The sequence below is a fragment of the Aythya fuligula genome, chromosome 1, assembly GCF_009819795.1.
Source record: "Aythya fuligula isolate bAytFul2 chromosome 1, bAytFul2.pri, whole genome shotgun sequence".
NCBI lineage: Eukaryota > Metazoa > Chordata > Aves > Anseriformes > Anatidae > Aythya > Aythya fuligula.
This window is the reverse complement of record NC_045559.1, coordinates 103431034-103447796: the sequence shown is the minus strand read 5'-3', so window position 1 is coordinate 103447796 and position 16763 is coordinate 103431034. Positions and strand designations below refer to the sequence as shown.

General features: G+C 45.5%; 1 protein-coding gene across 1 annotated transcript in view; it reads left to right on the top strand.

Annotated features, from left to right (window-relative positions):
- Positions 1–617: 617 nt before the first annotated feature.
- Positions 618–16763, top strand: part of EVA1C (eva-1 homolog C) — a 34954-nt gene continuing 18808 nt past the window's right edge. The window contains exons 1-2 of the mRNA XM_032207714.1: positions 618–744; positions 14872–15068. Of these exons, the coding sequence (XP_032063605.1) occupies positions 14997–15068 (72 nt within the window). The 5' untranslated portion in view covers positions 618–744; positions 14872–14996. The remainder of the gene's footprint in view (positions 745–14871; positions 15069–16763) is intronic.

The following is a 16763-nucleotide window of genomic DNA, read 5'->3' as shown; positions in this document are numbered from 1 at the left end:
GCTTAGCAGGTCACACAGCGAATGTGTTTGACCTTCCCGCTGGTTTGCTTTCCAGTCTTACCAAACAGACTCCAGGGAACAACCTGAACCCTCTCAAAGGAACTTGAAGATGTTTTTGCAAGGAGAGCCTTAAGCAACACTAGGCACTTCAAACCCACCTGCGCTGAGCTACGTGGGTCTTAAGGGCTGGGGTGAGGCGGGCACACGGAGAAGGAGAGTTTATTTTACACCATGGAAGAAGGGTGAAAACCGACCGGGAAGCGAGGCGCCCGGGGCGTGAAGGCGGAACGGCGCCCGGCAGCCAAGAGGGAGGCGCCGGGCCCGAGCACTGCCCGGAGAGGGGTGGGGAGAGCCGGGGGAGGGCGGGCGAGGTGCCGCCGGCCCTGAGGCAGCCCGGCCCGCGCGATGCGCGCTGAGGGCAGTGCCGGGCGCGGCGCCGCCGAGGAGCCTGTCCCCTGCCCTTCTCCTTCTCCTTCTCCCTCAGGGGCTGCTCCGCCCTCCTCCTCCTGCTGCTGCTCCCGGGGGCAGCCCCAGGTGGTGGCCGCGCCGGCGGCACCATGTGAGGCGGCGGGGCTGCCGCCGCGCCTCCCGCTGCCATGAGGGGAGGGGACGCGGGGCTGCGCCCACGCCGCCCACAGGTACGGCCCGGCCGGCAGCGGCTGCTCCTGCGGCTGCTGCTGCGCCTCCTCCTCAGCGGCGCCCTCCTCAGCGGCGCCGGGGTGGCGGCGCTCGGAGACTTCGCAGGTAACGGGGAGGGACCGCGGCGTGAGGGAGGGAGGGAGGGAGGGAGGGAGGGAGAGGCGGGAAGGCGGGGCGGGAGCGCCCAACGGTCGCCCACCGCCGGCTAACGGTCGCCCACCGCCGGTTAACGGCCCCCGACCCCCCGCTAACGGTCCCCGACCCCCCTGCTAACGGTCCCCTGAGAGGGATAAGAGGGAGCTAAGGGGTCCCCGAGGGCTCTGGCGGGAGGGTGCTCGCTGTGTGCTGTGCCCTCGCCCTTAATGAGCAGAGCAGAACTTTCCCAAAGCCAGCCGGAACAAAGTTAGTATGGGATTAATAACCCAAATGTGCTGTTACGCGTGTTAACAGAGTTCACGTTCCTACAGTTCACAAGGCCGGTGATGGTCCTGCAGAAACTAGATCTATTTTCTCAGCAGTAGGAAAACACAGCCTGTGACTTTCTTACTGTGTCAAGCTACGTAAGCCTGAGCATTCCTAAGGAAGCAATCACCAAATGTAAAAACCAGAGTTACGTGCTGAGATAAACTGCGTTCTCCTCTTGGATTCCTTTCAGAAATAAAAGCCTTTTAGGTCGTTTAAATGCTTGCTTTATTTTATTTTTGCCTACCTGCTGGGTTTTAGATGTTAGTTTTGGACTTGCATGTAGTTCTCAAAACAAAAGTTCAGATTTTCCCTTCCAGATAGGCACCGAGTTAAAAAATATCCCTCTAGTTTATCTAAGAAAGTTCCTCTCACAAAAGTCCATTCACATTTAAAATGAAGTTATTCAGATAAGGTTATCCAAGATAGATTTCAGAAGTACAGCTGTATTCAGTATTTCATCGTGCGCTGGACTTTCCCAATAAGCAGAATGACCAAAGATAATTCTCCAACTCAGCCTAGACATCAGCATTAAAAATGTCATGCAGACAATTCGGTAAATAAAATGTAGAAAAGATTAGATTCCAAAACGCTTGCCAATCCCGACTGGGGACGCTTCCAGGCCTGAACAAACGCCGATCACATTTGCTTTTTACTTTTAACAGAGATGTAATCCGGAATGACAGAAAACACAGAAACGGTGCTGGATACTTTTTTTAAAAAAAGGCATCCAGAACACAGGAGGAAGTTTTTAGCTACTTCAAAAGCAGGGAACCGCAGCAGGTGCTGCAGGCCGGGAGCTGTCAGATGTAAGATGACACCCTGCGATGCCATCCCGAGCCTGCTTAATACCTGGTAAAGGATTGCAACGAGCTCTGCAACGGCAGCTTCGGGCCAAGCCTCTGAAGTTGCTGAATTTCCTTATTTGTTCCCCCCCCCCCCCCCCGCAGCAGGAACAGCGACTTGATTTTCATAAGCTCTGCTGAACGTGCGTGGAAACAAATCTGCCCCGTTTAAAGGGGCAGCACCTCCCTGGGGATTGTCCCGAGGGGTGGCAAGAGGGACCTGGCACCCCTGTTTTTACCGACATCCTACACTTTCACAGTGCTGGGAGGAGGCAGCTCCAACCCCCCTGCTTGACCCTTTCTGAAGGTGAAGCTCCCAGGTGGCAGCCCGCACGTTTCCATGTCGTGTGGTGGCAAAAGCAGCAGAGATCAGGACCGTGAATGTGTTCGGCACCCTTTGATCTCTTACGGGGAAGTTAGGAGCGCACAGAGAACTGGAGGGAAAGCCACTTAAACTTTTCCTTCTCTTCACAGATTGCAGGCTTTTATACTCAGATTATCAGGTGCATACTTTCTTGGGTCATTGCCTTTTCTGCTCTGTGTGTTTCCAGCATCAGATCTCTACCTCTACAGCCCAAGCTCTGTTTCTTTCTCCTTCTCTTTCTCTTCCCCTCACTCTTTCTCCTCATTCTCTCACTCTGGCAGCTTTCTGCAATCCTTCCTAGCCTGCTGTCAGATTGCAGCAACCGTACAACAATCCTTGTTGTTCTCTTCATGTATGCATTCAATTACGCTGGCAATTCTAACCTGCCTGGAGTCCTTCTGTTAATCACAAGACCTACCTGCTGCTGGTAACAGCCCGAATGAGATGACCCCTCTTTGGATTTGTCTGGTATTTTGGAAAGCAAGAGCAGGGAGTAGTGTATGTGGATAGTGAAGGGTTATTATCAGGTTGTGTTTGTTTTTTTTTTTTCAGTATGTGACTTGTATTTATTTCCCCATTTAGTAAACTGTCAACATTTTTTATGGATCACTTCACAGAACAGAAGCAGTGAAACTTTTACAGTATTTGTCCCTCCCTTTTCATAAGAGGCAGGCTGGGAGTAGAATCTCTTCACTTGGCTGTTGCAGGTCAGTTGCCCTGATGGTCTTGTTGTTGCACTTGCTCTCCTAGGACACAGAGCTGCAGGTTCTTGTATGTTTCTCAGTCTGGCTTTTAACTATGGGAAGGTGTTGTGTTGTGTTTTGTTTTGTTTTCTTGGCAACATTTCTCCACTGTGTGGTAATGTTTTATGAATTGGTATGTGAATTGGTATTTCCTAGGGAGAAAAATGTTCTGAAACAGGACTCCAGCAGCAGAGTTCTCCATCTAACCGTGTGAGGAGGACTCTGTCAGTAAGCAAAGTTAGTTTCTCCTTGGTAACAGGAGGTATCTGAGGTAAAGCGATGTTGATAGACACGGAACTTAAAGATCCACGTAATCCATTCTTCTCCAGCAACTTGGTGGCAGCACAGGACGTATGGATATTGTATTGGTTGTTGAAAGTGGAGGTTTGCCCTCAGGTCTGCAGTTCTCTAAATGATTAATTTTTTAAAGCATGTATGCCAAGGTTTGTTACTGGTAGCTGAAGGTTTGGAGTGGGAGGAAGAGGCAGGGGGGTCAGAGAGATGGAGAAATCCCAATTCTTTCCTCATGCATACTGGTTTGAGCTGCAAAATTTTCTGCCTCTTATGACTCCTCTTCAAAGGACATCTAAAATCTTTTTTTCACCAAAATATTTAGTCATGTGGAAAAAAAAGGTGAACAGCTGTTTTACCTCCTTGCTTTCTCCTCTGCCTCCTCTCTCCCAGCGACCTTGGGCACAGGCCTTCTTGCTTGAACGGCCCTCCTTCACTCGGTTCATCCCTCAGTCTCTCCTTCTGTACCTCAGTCCCAGCCAGGTTTTCTGGGCAGCTCTCAAGAAACGTGTCTGTAACCAAAGATCAGAAATGAAGTAACCGTGTGATTGCAGGGCTGGGCTGAAGAATGACTTTTGGGAGGTGAACAGAAAAAGTGGCGCGCTGTTTAGGTGGAACCTTTTAACCTCTGTGCACACGTGTCAACTTTTCTTTCATTTTCCAGAAAGTTCAGACAGAGCTAGGCATTACTTTAACTTCATGGGCTTGATCTTCTGACCCAATAATAGGGAACAAATGGATCTAATGAAAAAGCAAACCAGTTCACCCAAGAAACATAATCTGGTCTTGTGGCCTTTCTCCATTAAAAGTTTCCATTAAGTTCCGTGGCATTTACCCATCCCAGATTCCCCCAGGCAAAAGGAAAGCAAACAAATGCTTCGAGCAAATGCTGTGTGTGTAATAACGTGGCAGGATCAATCAAGACCAACCGCAATGATGCAGAGAGGTTCTTTGTTGGCTTTGTGCTGGTCAGATAAAGTCCTGTACAAATTTTCTGGAGCCAGTTCTGTTGACTCATTGTGGCAAGTGGAGCTTGTCTTTCCACCAGGATATTTAATGAGGTGCTAAAAGGAGTGATGTCGATGATGCATCTTCTTGATACTGGCTTGCAAATGCCAAACACAAATTTTGGTTGCTTTGCTTAAAGGGAACATTTCGTTTTAGAAACACGTTTCATTTCAGTAACGTGGGAGTTAAATCTTTAAGTCTGGTTTAAGGTTTCTCAGTGTGTAGTGGATTTGGATCTGTGAAACAGGTCCGTGTCAGAAATGAGAACCAAGGTTTTGTTCTAGGCTCATCTCTGCAGTTCTAGATGCTTTCCCGAGGAAGTGTAGCTTATGAAATCCTATTTTATATGTGGCCTAGTGTTTAGTTTTTGTTGAATTTTGTTGAATTTTTGTTGAATTTTGTTGAAAAATGTAGTTTTGATCATCCTTGTTGAAGCTTTGGCCCTATTAAATTCCTACACATTATGTGAGCGTAAGCAGCTGGGCCCTGCTGGCTTCCCCAAGAAAGGATGCTGCTCCAGAAGCTCTCTGAAAGCAAGTTAAAGCTTAGCTTGATGCTCTCCACCTCCCTCACCACCGCTCCCAACAGACTTTGGGAAATCCAGGTATGAGACACAAACCTATAGGAAACCTGACTTCCTGAGCTCCACCGCTCAGGGATGGACATGTTGGAGTCTGTCTTTCAGATTCTTTCAGCTCTGGGGCAGGAGCTGTCTTCATTCATCACCGTGCAGACTGCTGGCACTTGACACATCATGTGTTATTTCTATTCAAAATAAACAGCAGGGTTTAGCTCCTCCTGCCTTCCTATTCTATCCGCTACCGATACCCTTCTCAGCGAGGCAGAGCTTCCAGGCACTCTCGGCTTTATTAGAGAAAGTGGTTACAGACCTATTCCAGACAAATGCTCTTATTTTGTTGGAAGTGTCCCCAGACAGAGCAGTCACTGTCTGACCACTCACCAGAAGTCTGCTGTCTTCCAGCTATAATCTGCAACTAAAACTGAAATATTTTGGTATATAACCAAACACAGAGAAAATAGTGTCTTAAAGGGAGCTGAAGAGCAGAAGGAAGTGTGGTTGTGCCTTATTTGTTCGGCATTGGTGAGTCATTTCATCTGAATTTTCTATGCATTTTAAGAGTTTTGTTTCAAAGGTCTATTGTGTGGCTTCTGGCAACAAATTAAATACCAGTGCTGTTTGGGTCTTAATTTAGAATTAATTTAAAAACATCACTCATAATATAAGACCTGACTGAAAGCCTATGGAGGTCACTGGAAGGATTCCCAAGAATTTCACTGGGCTTTGGATGAGGGTCGTAACCCACAAATATCTGTTTATTTTTCCTCATTGTATTTACTCTTGGATGGGAAGGCAAGCATTCATTTTTCAGAATCGTTGTACAGTTTGGGACATTTTTTTTAGGTTAAAACTGGGTTGGGAAAAAAGAAATGTTGCTGTAAAGAAAATCATCAAGCTCTGAGGATAGAGGGTTGTAGGGTTTTGGTTTGGGTTGTGTTTTCATTTCTGTTTTTTGCTTTTCTGGCTTGGACCTGATAAACTATAAGCTCTCCTAACACTGCAGATGCAAACTGCCAGAAGATGGACTTAGTGATTCAACACGCAATTTCCCTGGGCTCTAATTTATCCTATTCCCTGTAATCTGATTTTTCAAGTGTCACATATCAATGGGAATGCATTAAATGGGAGTTTGACTGACTCAGGGTTCAGTTTGCAAATTGAATTTTCTTTTTATGAGGGGCTGGCAACGAACATACTCCCCCACCTCCCAAGTTTGCATGGAAATTCAAGTTCATAAATTCAAGTTTTCAAAGAAGTATTTTCCCCTAGTCCCTAGGGTACTTTTACTTTTAGTCTTTGGGAAGATCATAACTTTTCTGTCTCGTGGGCATGGTGATTGACTCATTCTGTCTCCACGATGAAGTTGCAACCTGCTGAGCCTTTCTCTTGTTACTTCTTGTTCATGGCACTAGAAGAAGCTACTCCATCTCCAATGAAAAGGAGTTTTTTTTTGTTGGTGGGGTTGGTGATTTTTTGTTTTCTTTCTTTCCTTCTGTCTTTCTTTCTGTCTTTCTGCAGAAAAGAACCTCACAGTCTTCCTTAGAAGTCTTTTATCTCTTGTCAGTATCACTGGATAGGAGGGAGAAAATCTTCCTTTTCTGCTGTGATATTTCCATATTAAAGTCACAGGACAAGTATCTGGCCCTCTGGAATAGCTGGGAGAAGTATAGCTGACTGTAGCATGCGGTTTAATACAGCCCCAAATCTTCAGAGAATGATAACAGTTTACCCCTTCCTAGCACCTACGTTGCTTGTTAAGGAACTCGTGGATGCTGTTACCCAGGCCTGCCAGGTGTTTTATGCTGCCCTTCCTATCAGTTTGGTGTACAGCCACAGGAGTGTGTGTGAATGTAAGGAGAGAGAAAGAGGGAAGGAAACTAAGAAAAAAAAGAGCAAGTGAGGGGGAGAAAGGAAATGAGTAGGGATCTCTGATTTCCTCAGAGAGCCATTTGGATATAAAGAAAGTAAGCATCACTCCTCGGTGACAACACAAGGGAATATGAAATTGTCCATCTGAAGGAAACAGAGAACAGCTGTGGGAGGACATGCGAGAGAGAAGTCAGCTGGCCTGTGAGTGCAAGAGTCATGGGTTTTCCCAGTCTGAAAAAAATTTCTTACACGTAACTGCAAGTCCAAGCTGAGTGGCCTGGATGCAAAGATGTTATGGGCTACCTGCAGAAACAATGCCCGTTTGGCATAACCAGAAAAGCTGCAGGAGGTCTGCACTTCCTTCATGATATCTTTATTTGTTTATTATATTTTCCGAAAAGAGCTTGTGGGTTAGACTTTTATGCGTGCTGTTACTCACTGAATAAACCCTGTTCACATAGTTGAGTTTAAACTCAACGAGTTCTTAGGTGGAATGCCTTCTTGTCACCTGAATCCCTTCTTTGGCCTAAGTGGAATCAAACCCTTGCTTAATTTGACCCTCAGATTTAGCAGACAGAGGGAGTTATGATCAATAAGGTGGTTATGACCCATGAGTTCCGATTACGGGGGAGAAAATATAAACAAAATCATTTCCTTAGTAAAGCGCACGCATGTTTTTAAAACAGTTCATGGAAAACATGACTGAGCTCTCCATCACTAATGCCTGCTTTGATTGCCACGCTATCCCAAAAGCGTTTTCACTTTTAACTTAAGGATTTTCTTGCTGAAGTCTTAATCCCCCATCTGTCATTAAGGCCAGTGAAAACAAGTTGCCCCATTAGCAGCAGGCTGATTAGCTCTCCAGTATGTGTGCGCCGGCTCTTCAGCAGCCAGTTTGAATTGAAAGTGAGAGCTCTTCCTTTGGCCTGTTAGCTCAGGCTAATTTCATGAAACTTGTGGCAACTTTATTTCTGTGATTCCTCTACCCCCCTAGGTTTGAATCTGGCCACTGAGCTCAACAGCTGTTAAGGGAATGGCAGATGGACAGAGCAAGATCTCCTAAGTTTTATCTCCTTGAGGAATGGTTCATTGAAAACTCACGGGGTCTGATTTTAAGAAAAGTTAGAGCTTTGGAAGCTCTGAACCCAAACTAGACATTTGGAAATTGAAAGCTTTTAAATGGTCACTAGCTTATCACAGGAATGAGACTACCACGAGTTTTTCCAAGCGAGCATCTGCCCCCACATCAAAAAGGTTTCAGTAACATCTGTAGTGGGTTTACGTGGCAAGGTTTTGGTAGCAGGGAGCCATAGGGGTGGTTTCTGTGAGAAAGATCTAGAAGCTGCCCCATGTTTGGGAAGGGCCCCATTGTTTTCCAGATCCGAGCCAATAAGCGATGTTGTTTTGCGCCTCTGTGAGAGCATATTTAAGACAGGGAAAAAACGCTGCGCCACACAGCAGCCGGGAGAGTCAAGGGAGTGGGAGAACAGCCTTGCACCAAGGTCAGTGTAGAAGGAGGGGGAGAGGTGCTCCAGGCGCCGGAGCAGAAGTCCCCTGTGGCCTGTGCTGAGGACCATGGTGAAGCAGGATGTCCCCCTGCAGCCCATGGAGTACCACGGTGGAGCAGGGTTCCACGCTGCAGCCCGTGGAGGAGACCACGGTGGAGCAGGTGGCCCTGCACCGACGGAGGCTGCCGCCTGTGGAAGACCCCTGCCGGAGCAGATTCCGGGCCGGACCTGTAGCCCGTGGAGAGGAGCCCACGCAGGAGCAGGTGATCTGGCAGGAGCTGCTGCCCGTAGGGGAGCCAGGTTGGAGCAGTTTTCTCCTGAGGGATGGACCCCGTGGTACGGACCCATATCTGGAGCAGTTCTGGAAGAGCTGCTGCCTGTGGGAAGCCCACGCCGGATCAGTTCATCAAGGACTGCATCCCGTGGGTGGGACCCCACAGCACAGGGGACGAGAGTGACCGAGAAGGAGCGGCAGAGAAGAAGTGCTGTAGACTGACCATAACCCCCATTCCCCGTTCCCCTGCGCCGCTCGGGGGGAGGAGGTGGAAAAGGGTGGATGGGGGGGGAAGGTGCTTTTGTTTTTTTTTTTCCTTTGTTTTCTCACTTCTCTCGCTTGTTAGTTGTAGGCAATAAATCTTACTATCTCCTTATGCCGAGTCTGTTTTGCCCGTTACAATAATTATTGCGTGATTTTCTCGTCCTTATCTCAACCCTTGAGCCCTTTTCACATATTTTCTCCCCATTCCTCTTTGAGGAGGGGGAGTGAGAGAGCGGCTGTGGTGGAGCTCGGCTGCCCACTCGAGCGGAACCACGACAACATCAAAAATAAAATTATGGAAAAATTATTTTTCTAGCCTGGCAGACCAGTTTCTGATGTCATCACCCACAGTGCAAGCAAAAGGATGAAGATGTTGGGATAGCAGTCACTGGCAAGGAGTGTGAGTGTTGAGAAGAGTGGAAAAAGGCTCACTGAAAAAAACAAGCGAGGGAAATTGAGTCAAACAGTGACTCTGCAAGAAAGCATGTATTAAGCAAGTGTGGATTTTCATGTGTATCTCTTGAGTGAAGCTGGTAAGAACAGTAAGTAGAATAATCAATACTTCTGCCTGAGGATATTTCTAATTGATAAAAGCCTGTAAGACCACACCTTTCCGGGGTGACTCAAGCAGTATGCTTACATGGCACCTGATGTACAAGAAAGAATAAAATGCTGTGGCAAGAAACACAGTGGTTTAATTTTAGAAATAATGTATTTCATGCATAACATTTTGCATTCTGTCATGACTGCTAGCTCTCAAGTAGAGCTACCACAGAAAGAGCTTGCAGACAGCCAAGGTAAGAGACGAAAGGGAATTACAAGAAGCAGATCCCTGCCCTGCCTCTGTGAACAGAGCCAGCCAGGCACTGTCAGATCCGCACACAGAGCAGGGCTCTGAAAGCAGTGATTATGCAGTAACCCTGAACAGCAGTCTGTGGTGTGGTTAGTTGCCTCTAAAGACCAACAGAGAACGTGGCAGAGGGGAGGGGGCATGAAACTTCGGGGGTTAATTTTCCTTCAACACTTCCTTCGCAAACCAGTGGAGAACATACTGCCGGAGAAATACTGCAGCTGGATCGTAAATACCAATAAATGTCAGACTGATGCTTCTGAGGGGGTTTGTAGTAGAGTTTATCAGCAGTTCTGTTATCGCTGCATGAAATCTCTTCCCTCAAACTCGTTAGTCTTGCTTGTGTATTTTTAATGCCTGTTGGCACAATTCTTCAGAAAGCGGTGGGAGATGATGTAGATGCACTGAATGGATTAGCCTTCTGGGACTCCCACAGCAATGTGTGTGCTATTTCAATCTATTTTGATCTGAAATGGATTTAAATGTCTTTAAAACAAGCTAGCAAATCATTGCGCTAATTAAGCTAGATAGCACTGTGCACAGCAACCAGTATTTCTGACTCTGTGTATAAAGGCCTGATTCTGAGCAGCCTTGTAGGCTGTGTGATACCCAGCTTCAGCCTCCAAAAATATTACAAAGCAAAGCTGCTCTCTTGCCAGAAGGACATTACATCAGTCAACGCTGAGCTTGTATTTAATAAATGCTAAGCAATAAGAATCAGAGCTCAAAATGTTGTTCTTCTTGATGCTTCACGTGGTGAGATTCATGCTGGCAGAAGTGGGGAGGGCAGAATAAACACATTTCTACAGCCTAATGCTGAAAAAGGGCCTTAAGGCCTTGTGTGAACGACCCCCACCCTAAGGGATGAATTCCATATAACGTAGTACCCCATGCTGTCTTGTGCCATGCACTGGAGACATAGAGCGTCTCTTGGCTGGCCATTTGCAGGCTTTTTGGTACTCATAGTTCCTTCAACTGAGATTTTTTAAATTTCCATTTTTACAGTGGTCTGAAGTAGGGGAAAAAATCTTTCTGGATTTTCTTACCTTCAGGTTCATGGTAATAACTACCATGATTGTTATTATCCAAAGCAATAATAGCAAGAGCAAATGTTGGGTGTAGAACTACAGCTTTTTAAGAGCTCTGTTTTACACAAAGAGGTATCTATTTACAACGTTAACTCTCCCAGGCCAGTTAATTTTGTCTGTCGTTGTCATTACAGTTTATCAGTTCTCCTTTGCAACCAGAAGTCATCAATAAGGCTTAAAGCTTTGTTCAGCTGCTCAGTCTCAGTGTTTTGTGTGTTTTCCTGGGGCTATGTTTTTTAGTTGAAGTTCTTTGTCAACACAGTTGATGCTGTGACTAATTTGGCTAATTCTGCAAGAAAGGATTACGCTTGGATCGCGCATTGGTATTTTGAGTCTCAGTAAGAAGTTACAATGAATGAGGAGTCTGGGTTAGGCAGACGGTTGAGTGGGATGATACCTTTTGGCCTTCAAATCAATAGGACGTATGATTCAGGCTTAACTTCTGAGCCAGTCTGTAATGTCTTTGAGATGATTTTGTATGCAGAGCACCCCGTACATCGCTTATGAATGTGTCTTGGGTAAATGGGAAAGCTCCTAGCGAGGCTTTCACACAGAGGCACAGAGATGCTATTGGGACACTGCTGCATTGCCAAGTTATTCTAATTTAGCCAAATCTCACAGCCGCTGACATTTTCTCAAAAGTATCATATTGTTTTAAAGAAGTCACATTTATTATTTTTTTGAAAAACAAAACAAAAGAGGAAGTCTGTAGTCTTCCTTGCTGCAGAATGAAGCTTGAAAAAGTGATTCCAATAGCTACCTCCCATCCCCCATACTACCCAGCGAGCAAAGAGAAAGGACCCAACATTATGCTTAAAACACAATCCTGCTGTTGGGTTTGGATGGTGACACAACTGGGAACTCCTTTCAGCCTCTGAGAGAGCATCATTTGCTCGCCCAGCCCAGTCTTCCAGGTGGGCTCAGGGCAGGCAGGGCCCAGGGTCATGGGAGAGGGCTGGCATCAGGAGAGGAAAAAGGCTGGAGACGTTCAGGGAAGAAACTAGAGGAAGCTGTGATTTGGGTCAGAGCCCCTGCCCAGCGTGGGCTGCCTGGGCTGCACTACTCTTCGCAAAGGGCTAGCTGCTCAACCTGTGTGTATAGCAATAAAAAATGCAGGTTTACACGGTCTGCCATGTGAGACAGGCAGTTCAGATACTAGTACGTCACCACTTCTCTTATCAGAGGGCAGCAGCCAATTTCCATTACTATTTTTGTCTTTTATTGTGTGCAAATACGTAAGGATTTTAGTGTCAGCTTTAAAATGCCACTCAGAAGGCCAGGGAGCACGATGTCTTATTTTCACCAGTCCATCTGACGCTACTTTTACGAGTGAGCCGTATTGCTTGTACAGAACCTGAGCAAGTTTTTTAAGATGGCTTTTTTTTTTTTTTTTTTTTTTTTTTTTTAAGAATTGAATAGTTGCAATTGTTGGAGAAAGGTGCTTAGGTACCGCGTTAGGAATTTGCAGGATCAAAGTAGCAGTTAAGATGCCAGGGAACTCGTCCAAATCACAACATAGCTGATATTCTGTGGGGAATACCGGGCTGTTCTGTATACAGCGCTCTTGGCTCCACGTAACTTAAAACCCGCAGAATTGAAATGATTACAAATATCAGGCTAAATCTTTCAAGGTGTTGAGTGCCCACAGCTCACGTTGGGCTGAGCACTCTTTTACACTGTGGCCCTTTATGCCGTGAAAGTAATGCAAAAAGCACTCAGAGGCAGTAAATGCCACTGGAAGCCCCCTTTCAGCATCAGACCTAAGCAAAGGAGCTTGGGTGCCCATTCTCCCGGCAATAGGCAGCACCTCTCAGGAGCAGGCTGGCAGAGGAGTGGCTCTGGCAGGAAGGCTCAGTGAGTTGTGAGCTCAGTTACACAAAAAATGTAGGGGGCAGATTCTGCTTTTTTCTTTTTTTTTTTTTTTTTTTCCCTTTTTTTTTTTTTTTTTTAACCTGTGAGAAGCTGCAGGGATATCTGCAGGGCTTGAGATCTGAGCTGCAAGTACAGGGTATGAAACTCTCTCCATCCTGCAGGCAGTGCCAGCGCTCAGATCGAATTCAATGAGGTGAGGAACTCCCCTACGTCCTTGCTGCGCTGGCAGATGCATCCAGTGACTCCTGTCCCCTCTTGGCCTGTACTTGGGGAATGTCAGACTCGGTAGTGGACTAGGCTTCTCCTTTCCCCAAACTTCACAACTGGTAATGAGCTGAATTTTCCTATCCAGCTGCTGCAGCTGGAAAAAATACCAGAGAACTAGATTATTTTATTTTCAAATCATTTACTTGGAATACTTAGGTTTCTATTCAAAGCATTTTTTAATTGCTCTTCTATTTTGAAGGCTTAAAAAGGGCAACGGGTGTGAAAATGAAATGGCATGAACAAACTCCTATTTTCTCTGAGAGAACTAATTTTTTAGGTACAACGTAAATGTATTCTGTTCTATATCATTCTATTTATGATTCAGCCATAAAAAGGGACATTTTTTCCTACTTAATAGTAATAATATTGTCACAACAGTGGAGTTATGCCAGGCTTCTGAGGAGATGATGCTTGTGTTGCCTTTAAGTAGACCAATAACATGTTTGGAAAAGAGGCGAAGATAAGGAAGACATGATTCATGGTTTTGGAAATTAGGAAGATCCTTATGTAATCATTGTCTCAGTTTTAAAACTTGTACAAGTCTTTTTTTATAACAAATAAATCATCAGAAGCCTTTAGTTCTTTTTCAGTACTTCATAGTTTGTTGTTTGGGTGATTCCGTTGTTGGTTGGTTTGGGGTAGGCTTTTTGTTTGTTTGTTTTTTCTTTTTTTTGTTGAATCTGGGTGAACTTGGTGTTACAGAAGTTGGCTATTGATTTTAGACAGAATTATACAGAATTTAGAGAATGTATAAAATAAAGAAACCATTCGACTCTAGTTATTATCTGCATGTTAATGAAAAGTTTGGCTAATAGTGAAAGAGTTAGGTAAAAGATTTGCTTTGATTGTAGTGTATTGGGTTTGGGTCTAATTTCCATGTGTTTATGGCTGAAGGATGGGGAAGGATAATGCTTCATTTGTAGGCTGGTATTTTGTGTCCTGTCCTTTACCCACAAACATTCTCTGCTTAAAGACAGATTTCAATCAAGTGTGACTGAGTGGTAAAAATATCAAAGCTTCAAAGTATAGGTGAGGAAAGTCTTTGAATTAAATTTCCCCTAGCAGTTTCACATCACAATGGCCAATTTGTAATGGTCAAAGCTAGCAGCCTGCATGTTCCCCTGCAAGTTTTCCGTGGGAGAACAGAGAAAAGGGCAGCAGGACATGAATTTTATAAATATTTGTGGTGATAACAGAAATCTTGGCTTAAGAGGCAATACCCGATGAAATACAAATCATAAACCCAGCTTTCATTAGCTGTTTCATTAGCTGCTGATGATACTGCTTATGAGAAGATGCAAACGGATGGTACAGGTGGACAGCTGCATACAGACTCTCCCTCTCCTGTTAACACTGACAGACTCGCTAGTAAATAGAAAATTCTGCATGTGGTACTGCTGGGTCTCTGTCCAGCAGCTCCACATCTCCACATCCAGAAGGTATGGACCACCTTTCCTCTCAGTTGCCCTGACACCTGGTTCAGTAGCCCATGCAGGGTCATTTCCATTGCCACTTGTGCACGACACAGCTGCTGGGGAGCCCAGAAATGTGAAAAAGTTTAAGCCAAGATGTAAGGAAAACCTTAGCTGGCTCGAATGAAGGGTCTAGGCCACAAAACCAAGCCACAGTCCTTCCTCCTTCTGCAAACATGCCCTAAAATTGTTATTAACCACGACGGCCAAGGGCCTGAGCCCATTTCTTGTCTGTGAAGTGGCATCTCCAACACCGTGCAGCTCTGGGTCACCGCCACCCGACCTGCCGTGCCCCAGACCAGAGCGTTACTGGCACTTAAAGGCTGAACCATTCGCAGCCCCGTGTGCTGTGGCAGTGGGCCATAAATTTAACCTTGACTACAATGCCCTTTCCAGAGACTGATCGTGGTATTCTTATTATCTAATGAGTTTGTCATTTCCTGTGCTAGTTGTAACACAGCTGAATATTTTCTAGGTTACCTAACCAAACTTCTGCAAAATCATACCGCCTATGCCTGCGACGGGGAGCATTTGAGTCTGCACTGTCCTCGGCATTCGACAATAAGCATTCAGTCAGCATTTTACGGGCAAGACTACCAAATGTGTGGCACACAGCAGCCTGAAGCCAGGATGACAGAACCCATAAACTGTGTGGCACCCACCTCCCTGCAGGTATCGCATAAAGCTGTGTAGATTTCCTTCTGAGCCTTGCTTTGAAAACCCCGTTCCCAATGTTCCCTAAAATAACCAATTCCCTTCTAATCAAGGACTTGTCATGACTCAGCAGGCCAGCCTTCATCCATCACACAGGCCCTCCTTATTCCCAGCAGAGGATACAATCAGTTCACACATCGGGGTTACAAATGCACTGAATGAGATAAGCATGGAACAAGCCAAACTCCTACCACGAGGCTATCTTCACTGACTGAAAAGGCCCCATGAGTTAAGCAACAGGGCCTAAGCACTTCTGTGGCTGTCTACATTTCCATAAATACATGATTTGTATCAGGAATATCCTATAGCTTGTTTCCCGAGCCCACTTGAGTGTAGGTTAAAATTATTTAGGTTTCATAAATTATTGCTTTCTGCCATAGTGACTTTTTCAACAAGGCTTAGAAGGCCTGGCTTCCACTGCTGTCAAAGGCTTGTTTCATCACAGTGAAAATTACAGTGTTAGGCCCAATTCACTAAATCATTGGAAAATGGGTTGTCAGTGGAATCTAAATATGTTCTGTCAGTGAAGCTGTTGTAAATGCTTCACAGAAGCTTTGATGAAGCTGGCAACATTAGTGCTTGTAGCTGACACATGGCTTTTTGTCAACAGGGAACGTCTGTTTCCCCCACTAGTGAGCTGAAGAGTTTTACAGAGTGGTTTGGCAGTAATATCCTCTCTCTAGAAACAATATTAGGCCACAATTTCTGAGTGTGGCTCATCCATGCTGTATTGCAGCTTCTAAAGACATTCCAGCCATGACCTATAGGCCATGTGAAAGTACAGCCCTCCTCTAAAATCGGTAGACCAGATGCATCCTTGAGGTCATTTTACTGACTATAGTGAAGAGATACCAAGGATTATTTGGGGTCTGTGAGTCTTGAGTGCCTTTGTGAGGTCTCCTTGGGCAGTTTTTTTCCCTTGAGTATAATAAACAGCATGGAGTAACAGTTGTATAAACCATCATCATCATTCAGGCACTGTCACTGATCAAAGACACGAAAGCATTTTGACAAGACCACAGACGTGAGAGATACAAATGCTCTGCATCTCAGGGAGTTCCAGCTCTGTCAAGGAGAAGAGACACATCCTGTAAACTGATTTCTTAGAAAAGAGCACCAGTGATCTCATCCTTCCTCCCCTTCCCTCTGGAAACACATCTGTAGTCTGCATCATCAGGCATGATGCTGCCCTGCAGCCAAGAGGAAGCATAACAGGCATTTTATACAGTGACCTCCTATTAAAAGGATCACTGCAAAGTTTGATCTGTCCTGAGATATTAATAGCCCCGGGCTGTCTCATTACGATTATCATTGTTTGCTTTCGTGGTTGCGTGCTTTTGCACAGCAACATGATAGAAAGTCTGACTGCTCTTTGCATTAAGAGAAAACACAAACAGATGCACAGGAGATGATTCAGCTCAGGTACAAACAGAAGGTGACTCAGTAGGGGACATCCATCTCCCCTTACTGAAGTTGTAACTCTATTTCACTGGCCTGTTCTAGAGCATTCCCAGTTACGGATGAGTTATTTGCATGACTTGCAACTTTTTAAAAGAAGAATTGAGCAACAAAATTGTCCACTGTGCTTTTCCTTCCCTTATAAACTTTTTAGTGTGCACTTAATGCTCAAAAAGTGTTGGATGAAAGTCTCCT